Source organism: Mustela erminea, chromosome 3, assembly GCF_009829155.1.
Source record: "Mustela erminea isolate mMusErm1 chromosome 3, mMusErm1.Pri, whole genome shotgun sequence".
Classification (NCBI taxonomy): Eukaryota; Metazoa; Chordata; class Mammalia; order Carnivora; family Mustelidae; genus Mustela; species Mustela erminea.
This window is the reverse complement of record NC_045616.1, coordinates 79,430,500-79,448,154: the sequence shown is the minus strand read 5'-3', so window position 1 is coordinate 79,448,154 and position 17,655 is coordinate 79,430,500. Positions and strand designations below refer to the sequence as shown.

At 40.9% G+C, this 17,655-nt stretch overlaps 2 protein-coding genes across 3 annotated transcripts in view; one reads left to right on the top strand and one right to left on the bottom strand.

Moving 5' to 3' along the window:
- The window catches only part of PLPP1 (phospholipid phosphatase 1), a 93,556-nt gene extending 81,381 nt beyond the window's left edge, over nucleotides 1-12,175 (bottom strand). The window contains exon 1 of one of the 2 annotated variants that reach the window (XM_032336233.1): nucleotides 11,991-12,175. In XM_032336233.1, coding sequence (XP_032192124.1) covers nucleotides 11,991-12,048 — 58 coding nt within the window. In that variant the 5' untranslated portion in view covers nucleotides 12,049-12,175. The remainder of the gene's footprint in view (nucleotides 1-11,990) is intronic. The other variant, XM_032336232.1, reaches the window with a different exon arrangement.
- Nucleotides 12,176-17,181: 5,006 nt separating this feature from the next.
- LOC116587210 (translation machinery-associated protein 7-like) lies at nucleotides 17,182-17,412 on the top strand. The gene is given in 2 exon segments (XM_032337920.1): nucleotides 17,182-17,273; nucleotides 17,276-17,412. Coding segments are annotated over 2 exon segments (204 nt in total). The 5' UTR covers nucleotides 17,182-17,206.
- Nucleotides 17,413-17,655: the final 243 nt, after the last annotated feature.

Below are 17,655 nucleotides of genomic sequence, written 5' to 3'. Positions count from 1 at the left end.
ACTAATTGGCTAATGAACTAGTCTGTACTGAGGAAAACAGAAACACAATCTCAGATAATGCAATCACTCTACTTCAAAGAATATCTCTCACCTGTTTATTATCCAGCAGGACAATGGAACAGAACATAGCACAAGCAAATTACGAGGTTAGAAGAGATTCCCTTGGTGCATCAGATCTTCGCCAAAAGAATCTGACAGACTTCACAGAAGACAAATTGCTGTTGATACAATAACCTCCTGATATTCAGCAGACTTGGTTAAAACTGTGGTTTCTTTCCCTTTTTAATTAAATGGTAGGCAAACATTAATCTTTTTTAAAAGAATGTATTTATTTATTTGACAGAGAGAGATCACAAGTAGGCAGAGAGACAGGCAGAGAGAGAGGAGGAAGCAGGCTCCCCACTGAGCAGAAAGCCCAATGTGGGACTTGATCCTAGGACCCTGAGATCATGACCTGAGCCAAAGGCAGAGGCTTAACCCACTGAGCCACCCTGGTGCCCCCAAACATTAATCTTTAAAAAAAACCCAAAAAACAAAATCTCCCTTCACTGAAATTTCAGTCAGTCTGACCAAATTATATTTTACATTGGCTTTTCAAGATAGCACATGTCCCCATTTCTTACAGTATGACTGATACAGGAATAATAAACTAGTTGCAAGATTTCATGAGCCACTTGGTCACTGATAAAACTGTGTACCTAAGTATGGCAAAAGAGAAAATTCAAGCAGGGGGCCTGTATTACTTTGATTACTTTGTATCAAGGCCCATCACTACTTCCTAAACACTTTCCACCTCATTCTTGACTAGATTAGACTTATAATTGATCACCTATAGGTCTGTTCCAGTTGCTCAAAACACCCCCTTGAATACTATGTGTTCTGTCTTCCTACTATAAGTCCCCTAGCGTCAACTGCTATAATATATTATGTAGCAACTGACTCTTCTTAATAAGCAAGGTTTGCTTACCACTACAATCCTGAGGCAGCTATTATTCTCATTATAAAGTACACATGAATAAATGAAGCAGCCCATGAGATCCTGCCCATGTGATCACTGAGAGTAGCAGAAGCAAGACCAGAATTTGATTTCCAAGCCAACGGCTTTAATTATTAGATCATACTCTGAACTATTTAAATAGTTACATAAAGAAATTGCACTACTGGAAAACATCCATGACATCATATCCTAAGCAAAGGGGAAAGTCCACATAAAAACATCTCCATAAAGGTAATTTACTTGTTACTACATTTGGTTCATAATTAGGCTATCTTCAATGGCAGCACTTAGAATCTCACTCATATAGTGGTACATAAAGTTAGTATTAATGTAGATATCCAACACTAGGTATAAAGTTGAATATTACCCATAACCTGCCTAACAAGTTTTGATAACATCAAAGTTTAACAAAACCTTTTTGCCAACTCGAGCAGTGGGTCAGAAACAATACATATTCGGAAAAGTGCCCTTTTAAAATTCCTTTCTCTTATCCATGCCATTTGGAAAAAATAAAAATAAATGTCACTTGCTTCTGTTACACTGCATAACTATGTTAGGTACATTTTCCAATCAAATTGGGATATTGCTTAAAAAATTGTGTTTTTTAATAATAGGCTTAGAGTTAATATTATAAAAGTATGATTTTTAATTACATTTAGTCATACACTTAGTAAACTGCCTTTATGCAGAACGTTAACAGCTAAAATTGGGCTATCCCAGAACACTGCAGACGGGTGTGACCACTACATACATCTGCTTCTTAAACTCTATGGAAAGAAAGGATAAATTCTTACTGATAAAAAGAAGTTACAATGAGAACAGTTTATGTTTAGCTCTTTCAACCTGAACTACAAGTTAGCTCTTAACCAGTTTATATTTAAGACATAAAAAACCTTCATGTTTTAGGAACTGAGAACTAAGAGAAGTTACCACTATCCAAACCATGCCATTACTAGCTCACACACCTATTTCTATTTTACTAATCTCTCTCCATGCACAAACATTCATTTGGGTACCTATAGGAATACCGTTCACCTAAAAGTAAAATTAGAAGATCTTACTGAGGTATCTGATAGCAGAAAGAAATAGGTTAGAAATAATTGAAACATTTCCCAAAATGATCTGGGCACTAAAAAATGAAATATGAACCAGATTCCCATTCTCAATGCTCTTTAGGCTGAAACTAGAACTACACTAAATAAGGTTCCAAAAGAAAAGTCAATACCGTGTCACATCAAATTTGAGTAACAGACCGGGTCAGTGGCACCAAATTGGTTTATTAATTTAATAATGATAACAACAGCACAGGCCAGAACTATGCTAAACACTTCACTAGGCATTGTCTCATACATTATCTCATCTAATTTCACAGCAATAGGAGGAATGCACTATTAGCATCTTTTTCCTCATTAGATGACAAAACTCATCCAAGAGTTGAAGCGACCTGCCCAATATCATAGAGTTAGTAACAGAGCTAAAATTCAAACCCCAGAAGAGTGGCTGACTCAAATACATTGCCTATACATTCATGTGGCAAATACTGGAATACCTACCATGTGCCACACACTTTCTAAGCACTCACCTCCTGTGTCTTCACCCAGTTAATACAGATGGGGCCTCAACTGTCTACAGAAATTACTTACATTATTTAGCACTAGCCAAAAGTAATGTTCCTGAAGGTATACATTATCTCTGCCAGAGGATAAAAGCAAACATCTCAGGAGAAATCATTTTGAAATATAGACTTCATTAAAATACCTACCGATCTCTATTTTCAAGGCTCTGTATACCTCTCCAGTGAGACCCTGTCTTAGTAAACTTAGTAAACTTCAAAGCAAAAACCTATCCAGCACTCAACTTACCAGACAGTATTGCCACTATTTCTTATGAGTCTGTCTTCCACAGTAAGTAAGAGCTATTTGAGATCCATGGCTTTCGTTTTATTTTTCTACCTATTTCTTATGCCAGTGCTATGAGATAAAATGAAGCTAAAACCTCAGAATTTTGTAAAGACTGCAGAAGTTTATGTAAGACATTTACCAAAGGCTCATTTAGGCATTCAGTGAATAATGGTTTTCTTCACTTTTCATCACTTACCCCAGAGCACCTAAGCAGCCAACCCATCTCTCTTAGTGCGGATGTAAATGTACCAAAAGGCAAGGCAGAACCTGGCTTAACAAGCTGCCAATTAACTCAACAGCTCATCCAGTACATATTTCCTATATGTCATTTTCCTAGGCACCCCACCCTGAAAAAGACTCAGGAAACATTTCCAAGCAATGACCACTGAGAACTAAATCATGAGATTCTAACTATATCTGCTGGAATGAACTAGAAAGGTGACTCTGAACTCTCTAACACATGACTCACATGAAGTACAGTGAAGGACAAAGGTCTTCCTTTCCTGTATAGAAATGCCCATGACAAAGCTATCTGAAAGAAAAATCTGTGGGTAAGTTACCAAACAGGGCAAATTAGTTACATCTTCCAGTATGAGATACTCTCCTGGCAAACTCTTAGTAGTAATCAGGAGTTTGAGTTATGAAAAATTAAATTGCCCCTTTGGACAGCAGGCACATGTTCAAAATATCATAAGTCAAAATAGACTCTGAAGTCACATCATACTGAATTCAGATGGCCATAAAACAATTAGGCTACCTAAAAATAATGATTGTTTCTAGAATCAACTAATCCCCTAATCTCTCCTTCCTCAACTTCTCCATTTATTAGCACTTTTCCTAAATCTGGACCAGTGAATCCACATTCAAAATGTATAATCCTTAAAAATACGTTTCCCAAGTCCTGACTGTACCACCTCTTAGCTGAGTTCCCTTGGGAGAAGATGACCAAGCTACGGTCTCTGATCAAGTTGTTAAGAGACTTTACAGGCCACACAGGGCCTAGTAAGCACTAAATAACTGGCAGTTATTATTATCCACTTTGACAGTTAGAAATAAGTTACAAAATTCACTATTATGAATACCATGGATGCATACTATATACCAGTCACACTGTTACAAATGTTACAATCCCTGTGGCAAAATGCTCTTTGCTGTTTGGCTCTCAACACCTGCTCTTCCCTAAACCTAAAATCAACTTCTTCCAGTTCCTCCATGGCCAGTTCAGATATCCCCTCCTCAGAGAAGACTTCCTTTAGATTGCCACCCTCCACCATCTCACTCTCTTCTAACCTTGTTTTAATTCTTTTGTGGCATTTACAAACATCTATAATTTTCTTAAAGATTGAAGACATTACCTTCTTCACAATGGCATTTACAGCTCCTAACATTGTATTAAACACATAATGGGTGCTCACTTAATAAAGATAAAGTGAAGTCTAATATTTTTAAAAACCTAGCATTATTCTCTCTCTCTCTCTCTCTCTCACACACACACACACACACACACACACACACATCAAAAAAACAATTTCAGATTAAAATACATTGAAATAACTATCTGGTTGAAAAAAGCAAGAGTGAGAGGGAAAAGAGGATATGGGGAAGTGAGTAAGAGGGAGTGGAGGGTATGGAGAAGTATTACACAACATTTTTTTCTTTGCTGTCCACTTAATTGCTGAGAATCCAAATAACAGAATTTACACAAACGAGGATGTACAATTAAGGTCAATTTTTTTTTTTTAATGAAGTTTACTTTCATATGAGGAGTGACCATTCCCATGGCTTGGGCAATAAAAACAGTGAAGGTGGCACAGAATACAGCTAACTCCATTTTCTTGATTAAGCTGAAATTCAGGATTTATGAATATATAAAGTTTTTCTATTTGTTTAATTATTCTCTAACACAACCTACACAGATCAGTTTCCACCATTGTTGGGATTACCACTACTTGGAGATTGTATATGTGGTTTTTACACATGACTGATAACATTATTATTATTTCAAGTTGCTCTATAAGCTTCAAAGACATTCCATGAGTATTCATGGGAAATGTTTCAAAGTTTGTGACTGTTTTTTGTCCCTAACACAAAACTAGTTGATGTTATTTCTATTAAAATTATGTTATAGTTGGTAGGATTAGAGAGGATTAATCTTATTTGACAAACATATCCTGCACAAAGTGCAAGGCACTGCTCTAAGCTTTTTACAAATTGACTTACTTTAGCCTCAGAACCATATAAAGTAGGTGCTATTATTAGGAAGAGGCACAAAGAAGAAAATTGCCCAAGGTCATGAAACTAGTAAAGAGAGGAAATGAAATGTGAACCTAAGCAATGTATATCAAGAGTCTCACAGGGGCCTGGGTGGCTCATTGGGGTTAAAACCTCTGCCTTTGGCTCAGGTCATGATCTTGGGGTCCTGGGATGGAGCCCTGCATTGGGCTCTCTGCTCAACAGGGAGCCTGCTTTCTCCTCTCTCTCCACCTGCCTCTGTGACTACCTGTGATCTCTGTCTGTCAAATAAATAAATAAAATCTTAAAAAAAAAAAAAAAGAGTCCATCACTAGACTATGTTACCTCTCTATTATTTTAAAGAAAAAGAGAAACTTACAGTTTATAAAGAACAAGTCATTCCCTATGTAAGACTAGTTTCAGGAAGAAAAAAAAAAAAAACAAAACTCTGTTTAAGCCATCTCAATTTTAACCTAGACAGTAAAGGGGCACCTGGGTGGCTCAGTGGGTTAAAACTTCTGCCTTCAGCTCAGGTCGTAATCCCAGGGTCCTGGGATAGAGCCCCACATCGGGCTCTCTGCTCAGTGGGGAGCCTGCTTCCCCCCATCCCTCTCTGCCTGCCTCTCTGCCTGCTTGTGATCTCTGTCTGTCAAATAAATAAATCTTTAAAAAACAAAACAAACCTAGACAGTAAGAAGGTTGCAGAGAAGGAAAGCAGGAGGAAGAGAGAAGGAAAAAAATAGTAAAAACGAAAAATAAGGTAAATAAATAAGAAGGATGGAAGAAGAAAGCTACTTATAACCACTGTCCATACTATCTGAATGGTGAGTGCTTTCTTAAAAAGAGAATAAGAGAAATAAAACAGTGTCTATATAATCCCTAATTAGCTTGCTAAACAGATTGTAATTTCTATCCCAAATGCTGAATTAAGTTACCTAAATTAGGAGGAAGTAGACAATTAGCATTCCAAATTCCTTTCCATAAAATGGAAGCTACATTTTAATCAGCTTACTTAAAATCTGAGAAGTTAGTGACTTTCTTCCAACTTCTTTTAGTAGGGTAAACAATACCAATGTAAACTTCAATTTTTTATCCACAAGAATCAGAATAATTCCCCAAGCTGAGCAGATAGGAAACTTTGGTAGAGCTCCCAAAAAATGACTAAACAAGAAAAAGATTAATCAAGATCCACAGCATGCCCAGAAGTTTCCAAAAGGATGTAATTCAAAGTGAATATAAGGAAGAATTTACATTTCATAAACTCTATAGAGAAGAACATTCTCTGAACATTTCCACAAGCAAGGTAAGTTTAAGTTAAAGCTCAAGTGTACAAAGCCAACTGGAGCCAAATGATAGCATTTTCTTCCAGGCCTCTGCTTTTATTCAAAACCGGCCACTTAAATGTAGAAAAGGCCTGCAACAGGACTCTAGTCTAACTCAAGAATATGCCAGCTTAACAAATCTTTGTTCATGTTTTTTCCCCAAAGATTTTTTTTATTTATTTGACAAAGAGAGACACAGCGAGAGAAGGAACACAAGCAGAGGGAATAGGAGAGGGAGAAGCAGGCCTCCCGCCAAGCAGGGAGCCGGATGTGGGACTCAATCCCAGGACCCTGGGACCACGGTTGGAGCCGAAGGCAGACCCCTAATGACTGAGCCACCTAGGCACCCCCTTTGTTCAGTTTCTGAGATGATTGCCTTTTCACTGTGGCTTGGAGGAAAGAGAAAGTTTTTTATAAAAAAGAGAAACAAACCCAGTAAACTTTCATCAGAAGGAAAAGAAGTTTGCTTAATAAAAGTTAATGGAGGTTGAAATGGCTAGCAACCAGGATAAGCATTATGTCCAATTTATGCATTGATCTACTTATTTTTATCTTCAGCATCCAACACAATGCCAAGCACCAGCAGATACTAAACAAATACATGCTCAATAATGAATGAAGGAACAAACAAACATCAGGAAAAAAGGGAAGGCACAAAATACTGCAGACTATTTACCAAGTGAGAATCTTTCACTGAATACCTACTGTTTTTTCCTTGAGAAACAGGCCCAAACTGAGAGACAAGAAAGAGACCACTCCTCAGGGGTAATACTTAAGGGGCAGAATGATGTCAGTGTCATGGCAACAACATATGGTATCAGTATTTGAGATAGATACTGAGGAAGAACAAGTAACAGGGATTCTACAAACACCTACTATTGGCTGCCAGCTCTTTGCTGCCAGATTTTATTCTTAATCTACTGATTCTGATTTAGCAGAATGGTCGTACCACATTTGGAGCTTGTTAAGGAAACTATGACCTTGGAAACCATGAGCTTCTGTTTGCACCTGCTATAAAGAGCAGCTGTAAAAGGTGTTAAGTGCAGAAAGGGAAGCTACGTCAAACCCGTTCTGGACATGTATGAATGTCATTAGTAGGGTCCCAACCAAAAATCAACCAACAAACCACAAACACAGTCAAAAGAAGGTATTCAACAGAATTTAATGAATCATCTTTATAAGTATAGGCAGGATTTAGGTAAAGTAGCAAGAGATGGTGGAATACTCCCAAGCTACCAACATCAGGAGGCCATTATCATCATTAGGGCTAAGGGGCAATTACGGGGTTACCAGAACCCAAAAAGATCTGTAACTGGAGCTGGCTGGCAGAGAGGGCCATTGAGAGAAGCTGAGACCTATTCACAAAACCACACAACAGCTCTAGCAACACAAATCCAGCAGGAGAGAACTGGCTATTCTACGCCTCTACTGATGTACCATCAGCCAAAACCAAACAGAAATCATAAAATAAGAGGTCAGTTGATAGAGCCCATATAATTTGCATGCTTCCCAGAGCACAGAGCAAGGTGAACAGAGGTGGAGGGGCAAAGAAGAATATGGAGCCCAAAAAGGTATTCTAAATGACTGCCACATAGCAAAACACAAGCATATAAAGTTTTTTCCAGTTACACCTAACTCTTCAAGACACCATGGGACGCCAGTTACACCTAAATCTTCAAGACACCATTCAAGACAAAAAAGTCATCAACATAGGGTACTTACTTGGTTCACTACTGCCTTGCATCAAGTTGGGGAAGAAAAAAAAAAAGAGGATTCCAGGAAACTTTTGTCATTTCTGCATCACTAAGGATAAACAAACCATTAGTTTATAATGGATCAGGTCTAAGATAACTCCCTTCTCTGAACTCAAAGGGTACTTATTTCATACTTCCATTATTATGCTTACCACGATATACCGTAACCTGTTTGTTTGTTCTTCATTAGACCCTGATCTCCCTTAGAGCAAGAACTGTCTTACTCATCTTTGTATCCCTAGCACCTACCATGGACCTGGCAGAATCAGCCTTCAACCAGTGTGCACTGAATCAGTGGACTCAGTGTCCACTGACTGGCAGCCTTATGCCATAGTGGATAAAATCTGGAATGACTCTCAGTAATTAAACACTAGTAAGTTTTATTCAGGACACCATTTAACACCAGGCAAAAACACTGTTCCTTTCACACCAGCCCACTATCATTCCCTGTAGAGCAGCTTTTCTTGTATGCTCACATGCTTATAGCCAGCCTTATCTATAATGATAGAACTCATCATCAAAAAAGCCAGAGAAAGATGGCAAGACTATGTTCCATTTCAAATACATACCATCTCTCAAAATCCTGACTCCTTTTCTAAGAACTTACCACATCCACTGAAGGAACTAATCACCTGGGTATATCAGATGGAGAATTCATGTTTTATAGTAATAAAGATGATGGAGGGGCACAAATGTACATACACACACACCAAAAAAACACATGTTTAATGATCACTTCAACAGACATCACACTCCATAAAATTATAAAGTAGTCACGTAGCAAAATCATGTAACATCATCATATTAAAATGGATACACTGTATGATGTTGGAGTGGTCATTAACAGAACCTGGAACATATTCACATTGTAATTATGAATCACTTTCACATAACCCTGTACTTAAGAAGTGTTTAATCATCTTTTTGTTGGTATAGTTAACTCTTACCTGTATATTCTCCACAGAAAATGAATAAAGTTAATGCCAAGTTGATAACCCCTAATTTTAGGGTGTCAATCTCCTGCTGTCAGTAAAGTGAATAAAAACCAAATTTAAAATAACCCTTACACTCCAATAAAAAGGTGAATTTGCTATCAAAATGTATTGCCTTCCAGGGGACCTGGGTAGCTCAGTCAGTTAAGCGTCTGCCTTTGGCTCAGGTCATGACCCCAAAGTGCCAGGATCAGACTCCCTGCTCAGTGGGGAGACGGCTTCTCCTTCTCCCTCTCCCTGTTGCTCCCCCTGCTTGTACTCTCTCTTGAGCGCACACTCTCTTTCTCTAATAAATAAATGAAAATCTTTTTAAAAAATGTACTACCTTCCAAAACTCAGCAAGAAAAAGTTCTTTATCTCCTCCCCCACCGCTCTCTTTCATTGCTGTTTGTAATGGAGGACTGATACTGTTAAATCTACTGTCATCTTCTATATGAAAATAAAAAGAAGTGAGTACTTCATTTTCTGTTTAGGAAAAGGGAATGCTGGGCCCATGATGAAAATCTTCTGAATTACTTTAAAAGAATCTCGAGTAATACAGTAACAGATAAAACATGTTTCAAACAGATGAGGTATCTTCTTCTAAAACATACTTAATCCATAAGTCCCCAAAGCAAATCCTTCCAAAACCATCAAAGACATTTAAAATAAAAAACGCAATTGTATCTTTTTGGGAACCATCATAAATCCTGCAACTTTCAGGTCAATGTAGCAATAAAATTATTCTTACCTCTGTAGTATAATTATGTACTATTTGCATCATGTTGAAAACACAGACAAGAAAAACTTATAATTTATAAGACTGTTTGTAATGTTTTTCCATTATAAGCAAATTTTAAAACATACAAACAATACACAGGTCTACCTTATGGCTTTGTGATTATTAATATTAGCTTTAGCTATCTTAAAGTGGTATTATGTCTCATTTGTCCTAATACAGTGCTTGGCCCATAGAAAAAAACCTGACATTTGTTTTATAAATGAATAACTCTCACAAGATAGGAGAAGAGGAAGTTGATACATAATTCTGAGAGTACACAATATGCAGCAATGACAGGGTACTAGCCAATATATTAGAATTATCAAAATTACTTCTGACCATTTTCCTCTCCCTTCTCAAAAATATAAATGAAGCTTAACGAAGCCCTACTGACAGTGAGTATGGGTTAAAGTACATTTTAAAATTTTACATCTTACCCAAGGGGAGGTGGGTGAGGAAATAGGTGAAACAGGTGAAGGGGATTAAGAGTACACTTATTTTGATGATCATGGAGTCATATGCAGAATTGTTGAGTCACTATACTGCACACCTGAAACTAACGTAACACTGTTTTTTAAAAAACTACACTGGAATTAAAAGACAAATCTAAACGAAAATGAAATTTATCATCTTTACCAAAGATAAACCTTTCATCATCAATAAATCAAATTCAACACATTTAATATAGTTATTAATATGTCTTGACAACTGAAAGAGTTCCTCATGTTTCTATAGTGTTCCTGAACGTTGTTTTGCTTTCCTAAACTTAACTCCAAAAATTCACTGTGGAGGACTACAGGAAGTGTCTTAGTCAACAATAAAGATATTTCATAGATAATAAAAAAAGATTTTACCTCAAAGAGAAGAATTTCTAAGAACTGAGCAAGACTGCAAGCGCCTAAGTGGACAGGTTTGAGGCAGGAAAGTGGAATTCGGGATTCAAACCCGGGGAATTTCTTATCCGTGAAAAGCTATTATGCACACCTGCACCTAGGATTCTCAAGTCACAGATTCCCCCCAGCCAAGGAACTTGCCAGAACCATTACTTCCATACTTGATTAGGGCCCCCCAAACCTCAATCAGATCTTTCTTTCTTTCTTTTTCTTTTTTTAAGAACATCTAAATAGTTCGCAACATACATATTAAAAAGATGAAAGTTTCCTTCCAAAGCCTATCCCTCATCCAGATGACTTCAGTTCTTTCTTGTCAAAAGAAAGAAGCACCTGGCAACCAGCAGCCCCAGAAATGAACTCTTCCATGAGGAAGACAACGCCAAATCTGCTGCAGCCAAAGAACCTCTAGTGATCCTTGTGGGCTGTCACTGGAGATGGAAAGCTACACCATGGCAAGGTCTGTACAGAGAAGGAAAGAGGTCTGGAGCACGCGCGCGCGCGCGCGCACACACACACACCCAAACACACACACCCAAAAAGGCAAGCTTCTTCGGACCTATAGGCAGAAACCTGGCACCCTCACGCCCACTGGCAACGTGACAATTTACAACCGGGTAACACCTTCTAATTAGGAACGTTCTAGCCTTTTAAAGATGAAAAATTAAACTGCTTCCCACAAGTAAGATAAACCAGGCACTGGCGCCTGTTACAGAGAATCCCCAGTGAATCAAACCTCCGTGTCGCTCCTGAACCTGACAAGCCAGTGACCGGGTTTCCCTACGGCGTGGAGGGGAGGAGCCCACCCCGCTCTTGTTGGGAGTGGAACTGGAAACAGAGGACAGGAGCAAGCGACTGAGCGCAGAGGCGTGAACAGCGTCCAAGCAGAGCTGAGCTCAGCACACCCGCAGGAGACAGACAGACAGAGGGGGTCACACGGGGGCCGGGGGCAGGCTGCAAAGCGGGATCCCGGGGCTGCGGAAGCGGCCCCCGGAGTCTCTCTCTCCCAGCAAAGGCGCCCGCGTCAGGCGCACACACGCCGCCCCCACGCCCGTCCGCAGCTCTCCGCGAGTCCCCTCCCAGAAGACACACGCCCGTACCCACCGGGGCACACGCCCCTCGGGCCGGCGGCGCGTACGTACCCAGCAACACGCAGAGCACATCAAGGGCCACGTACGGCAGCCGCGTCTTGTCAAACATGGTCCCGGCGGCCCGACGCGGGCGGTAGATGAGGCACACGATTCACGGCACTGGGCCACGGGGTGGCGACGGCCCCTCGCTGTGCCTCCTCTCGGCGGGAGAAGCGCCTCTGAGGACAGACGAGGTCCGTCCGGACCTCGCTGGCGGCCAACAATGGCGCCGGGGACCCCTGCCCTCGCAGCTCCCACGCCCCGAGACGTTCGCGTGCCAGCCGCGATTGCTCCGTGGTCTCGGGCCCTCCTCGGTAGGCCCTGGCCTGCCGGGGCGGTTAGCTGTCCCGATCCCGGAGCCTGCTCCAACGGGCGGGGCGTCGGAACCCGTGCTTTAAGGATGGGACCGGTAGGGTGGAGGAACGTGGGCTCGGCCCCTCCCGCGGGGCAGCGCGGGACTGGCCAGTCTGCGGCCTCGCTGGCTGAGGGGAGCACAGCGAACTCTAAACGGCCAGTAATGGGGCGGTGGGGCGGGGCCGGGAACCCCAAGCCCGAGAGCTTTGGCCAATCAGCGCCGCCAGCCCCGCCCCGCCCGACCTGCGGACCCCGCCCCTAAATTGGGATGCACTGCGGTCTCGCTGACGTTGGGGGCGCCCCGGGTGTGAGGCGAGGGGCGTCGCTCTGACCGGCGTTCCTGTGGTGGTCGCAGGAGGATGTCTCGGGAGTCCTGGCCGGGGATTATTGCTGCCGGGAAGGAGAGCTAGGCTCCGGGCCCACGATCCGGCCCCCTTCCAGCCATCCTTATCCGTAAGGATTGGGTAATAAAGAGGTCTGAGGCAGGCAGTGACAGAGACTTGTCCGAGCGTTATTTAGGCTCCTGTGAGCCTTTTGCTTGCTTAGGCTTCGACGTAGGCCCTCAAGTGTGGTCTGGCTGAACCCAGTATTAGTACGAATCCTGCTAAGTCATCGCGCTCCTTGCTGTCTGATGCCTTTGATACGTGATCAAATAACTGATCCTCCACCTTTGGCCTGCCTTTCTGTTTCTTCATAGTAATTTTCCATCCACTGACCCCCTCGCTCTGCTTGTTTGTTGGCTATAAATTCCCAGCTGTCTTTACTGTATTCAAAGTGAAGCAAAATTTCTTTCTCCTATTGTAGTAATTTTGACCCCCCAATAGCAATAGTTTTCCTCACCATTGTAACAAGTGTAAATCATTTTTCTTTAACCTGGATGGCTCAGATGGTTAAGCGTCCACCTTCAGCTCAGGTTCTGGAATGGAGTCCCGAGTCGAGTTCCCTGCTCAGCAGGGACTCTGCTTCTCCCTCTCTCCCTGCTTCTCCCCCTGCTTGTGCTCGCTCGCTCTCTCTCTCAAATGAATAAATAAAATCTTTAAAAAAATGTAAATTTTGTATTTCACCCTTTGTCACAATATCATTTTAAAAGTTTTTAAACAATTTATAACAAAAAGATGTGTCATTGTTGATATGGCTTTCTTTACTTCCAGAGTAAAGTACAAAGTCCCCAGAGTGAAAGGCCACAGTAAATTGAAATTACTTGTGATAGCTAAGTAGTTGGTATTCATTCAAAACATATTTATTGTTACTGTGTGCTGGGCATAGTCTAGGGACCGTGCTTTATTTAAACAGGTTTTGAAATAAACATTTATCTTTTTAAAAACGCCTTTTCAAAAGTAAACATTCAAAAAACCCTATTGATTAATTTTATTTTATTCACTCATTCGTTCCTTCAGCATTTGTTGAGTCCCTCGATATACATCAAACTCAGTGCACACTATAGAGACACTAAAATGAACAAGAAAAGATCTCTGCCCTCTAGGAGCCAACTGCCCCGTCAGGAAGACTGATGTGTAATTAAATGAACATTGTGATGTTGGCTTACAGCAGGCACACAAAGCAGGAGTAAGTGTTTTGCCTGATAGCTCTGGAAACACTGCATAGGGAGGTGTACTTTCCCATCCCCCTGCCAACACCAGAAGACATTTTCTTAGGTTAGAAGGAGGTAAAGAAAACAGTTAATATATATAAACAGATTTTTTGCCTTTTGGAGGAGTTACAGTTAATAACTTTAAAAACAGATCAACAAAAGAAAGTCCATTAAGATGTATTAAGCCATATCCTGTTTTTTAAATCCCCGACTGTACTCCCAGACGGTTGTACCATTTTACCTCACCCACACTAGCAGTAGTGACCATTCCACATTTTTATCAACATTTACTTATTTTTTGAAGATTTTATTTATTTGACAGAGAGATCACAAGTAGAGAGGCAGGCAGAGAGAGAGGGGGCTCTCTGAGAGAGAGAGCAGGCTCTCTCTCTGCCTGCCTCCCTGCTGAGCAGACTCCCTGCTGAGGAGACAGGGGGATGCGAGGCTCATCCCAGGTCCCTGAGATCATGACCTGAGCCGAAGGCAGAGGCTTAACCCACTGAGCCAGGTGCCCCTCAACATTTATTTTTCAGATGTCTTCATTTTTGTTAATTTCGTGATTATACTATGTAGTCATAATGAGTGGTTATCACAATGTAGTCATAATTTGATTTCCGTGATCACTAATGTGACTAGGCATCTTTCTCTAAATTTATTTACCACAAATGATTCTTTTGTCAATGGCCTGTCTTTCGCATATAAAGCAGAGGCTTTAACCCACTGAGCCACTAGGCACCCCAGGGTAGAAGTTCTTTTTTTTTTTTTTTACGATTATTTATTTATTTATTTATTTGACAGAGATCACAAGTAGGCAGAGAAAGAGGAGGAAGCAGGCTCCCTGCCAAGCTGAGAGCCCCATGCGAGGCTCAATGCCAGAACTCGATCCCAGGACCTGGGGATCATGACCTGAGCCCAAGGCAGAGGCTTTAACTCACTGAGCCACCCAGGCGCCCCAGGGTAGAAGTTCTTTATATAGTCTCAATAGTAATCACTTATGGCTTGTGATTTCACTTCCTTTATGAACAGCTAGGTTACAGAAATCTACTGGCAGGTTTCTGTGAAAGTTCTTGCTCTCTTGACCAAAGGTAAAGACTGCCTTCCCTTCCCTTCTCTTTCCACTTTCTTTGAACATGAACACGATATTTAGAGCTATGGCAACCATCTTGTGATCATGAGGAAAAAGCCAAGAAGAGTAGTCCCCCTAGTCTTTAGATTATAATGTTGAACCCCTAAAACAGTCAGCAACTAGCTACCTCCAGATTTTTTCATATGTGAGAGAAAAACAATTGCTTAAGCCTCAAATATTCACGACTGATACAAGGCTAAAGAGTATGCTGAGTCCTGTTTCTGAGAACTCACATGTCATATTACTCTAAGAAAACCTTTTACTTGAGCTAGCTTAATTGAATCAAACCATAATACCCTGAATAAAACAATTTGGGCAGACAGGAAAGAGTGCTGAGTGGACTGTGAAGAATGGTTTGAGCAAAGAGGCAAAACCAGTAGCCTATTCTGAGGCCTCTGAGTAAGACAGGTGAAAAACCTCACAGTGTGGGTGAGTGGAAGATAAGATTCTTAAAAGTGCGGTTAGAACAGTTTATACCTTAAGAGTGTGTCTGGAGGCAAAGAAGAATCACTGAAAACGCATAAGGACCTGCTGAAAAGAGTAATTTAAAACAGGTAGTCTAGCTGTGAGAGGAAGTCCTAATCTCTGTAGTGGGTTATAAACTGAAGAAGGGCAAACCTTATTTTGTAAACAGGATTATCTGGTTTCAAATCATTTTCTCTGTGTATTTCCATTTCATTACCCTTCATCCTTCCTAAAATCTTGTTTATGGCTCCCAGTCCTTTTACAGTTTTGCTAAGAGGTATGAGGGTTACAGTCTTCTGCTAACTCTTGAGCCAGTGCACAAATGGGAAGAACCAGAGAAGGAGGTGAACCTCTAGGATTAGCTTTGGGGACTTCATGGGTGGGCAAACGGGCTCCACCGAGGTAGCCCCTCCCATCCACCCTCTCCTTCAGTGTCAAGCTTGCAGAGCTTGAATGTTATGCTGTCGTTGGTTTTCAGGAAGCCAAAATTTTCTTAAGAGGCTTACTGTGATGATCAAACACGAAAAAGTGTGAGTGCAGTTGCCTAGCAAACGTCTGATCTAAGCAGACACTCAATATATATATTTTTTCAAAAACAAAGATTTCTGTGACTCCACCTCCATTATTTCTGCTTTCCTAACACCCACTCAACCCCAAATCTACCCTGGTTCCCTAATCCACTGAAGAAATGGTGTTGGTCTGACGTGACTTGTTCTTAGTAAATCCACACCTGGTGCTGTTGATCACCACTTCCTTTCTCTACATGCTCACAAATTATTGCCTTAATAATCTCTTTAAAAATGTGTCACCAAAATACAGGAGTTAATCACCTATAAGATATCTATAGCATTAGAGACAATGCATATATTGTGCTTAAAAAAAATCTTGAATAGGATGGCCATCCATTTCCTACTCTTCTTCAGAATCCACCTTCTTCAGCTGTTTCAGCCACATAATAAAACCCTTCCTTCTCTCACAACCCTTGCTTTGTGCTCTTCTTATATTATCCATGTGCCTCTCCTAAACCCCATCCCTGGATGGGTACAACTGCTGAACTCGTTGCCTTAAGCAATAGGCCTCCTTCAGCATTGTATTCGCAGCTCCAGAGTTGTACTCGGCAGTTAAAAAAATTTTAAAAGTTTTAATAAAAAAAAGAGAAAAAGGAAAATAAATCTTGAGAAGAAAGTCAAGCTGTGCCTCCCACACTTTCCTGCTGTTATTTTAGCAAATGGAAGCTTGTCTGGGGTGAAGGTGGGAAGCAGGGTTAATTTGCCTGCTTACACGTCTATGATACCATTTCATAAGTGCTTTTTTGTGTTCTCTAGTATGTGAAGTGGTTTAAAAAGTGGATCTATTCCCTTCTAAATCACAATGGTACAGAATAATTCTAACTGGAAGTCAAAGAATCAAAGGAAAGCAAAGGAAACTTAGGTCCTTTCCTCCTTTTCTTTCTCATTAAGATCAGAGCCAGGAATGCATTTCTAGGCACTTCTTACCCTTCAGAGCTACCTTTCCTTTCAGAGTGTCTTCCCTAACAGATTTCATTTAGCTTATTCTTTTAAAATGCTACCTTTGAAGAGTCTATGGCAATGATACTAGAACTTTCTACTTTGAAATCATCTGGGGTGTTGGTTCAACAGGCTTCCCCTGTTGGCTTCCCAGGCAGGGTCTGGGGAAGGGGTGACAGGCACCATGTCTTGCTGCGATGGTGACAAGAAGAAGCCTCTGAAACAGCCCAAGAAGCAGGCCAAGGAGATGGATGAGATAAAGCATTCAAGCAGAAACAGAAAGAGAAGCAGAAGCAAGAAGAGCTAAAAACGAAAGCCACAGGGAAGGGGCCCCTGGCCACAGGTGGAATTAACAGATCTGGCAAAAGGGAAGCCAGTGACAGTGCCTGAGGCAATGGTGAGCCTCAGTTCCATTCCTATTTAAACATCTGGATCCCCACTCCCCCTTCCCACCCTGTCCTAGCGTTTATTGCCACCTATAACTAGAAAGAAGTGTTGTCTTAGATCCTGTTGTAGATTTAAGAACAAACTTTTGTAAAATAATAATTTTTTTTAATGAAGCAATCATTTAAAAAAAAAAATGCCCAGCTCCGTTCTATCTCTGGAGATTCTAAGATAAAGATTTAGCATGGA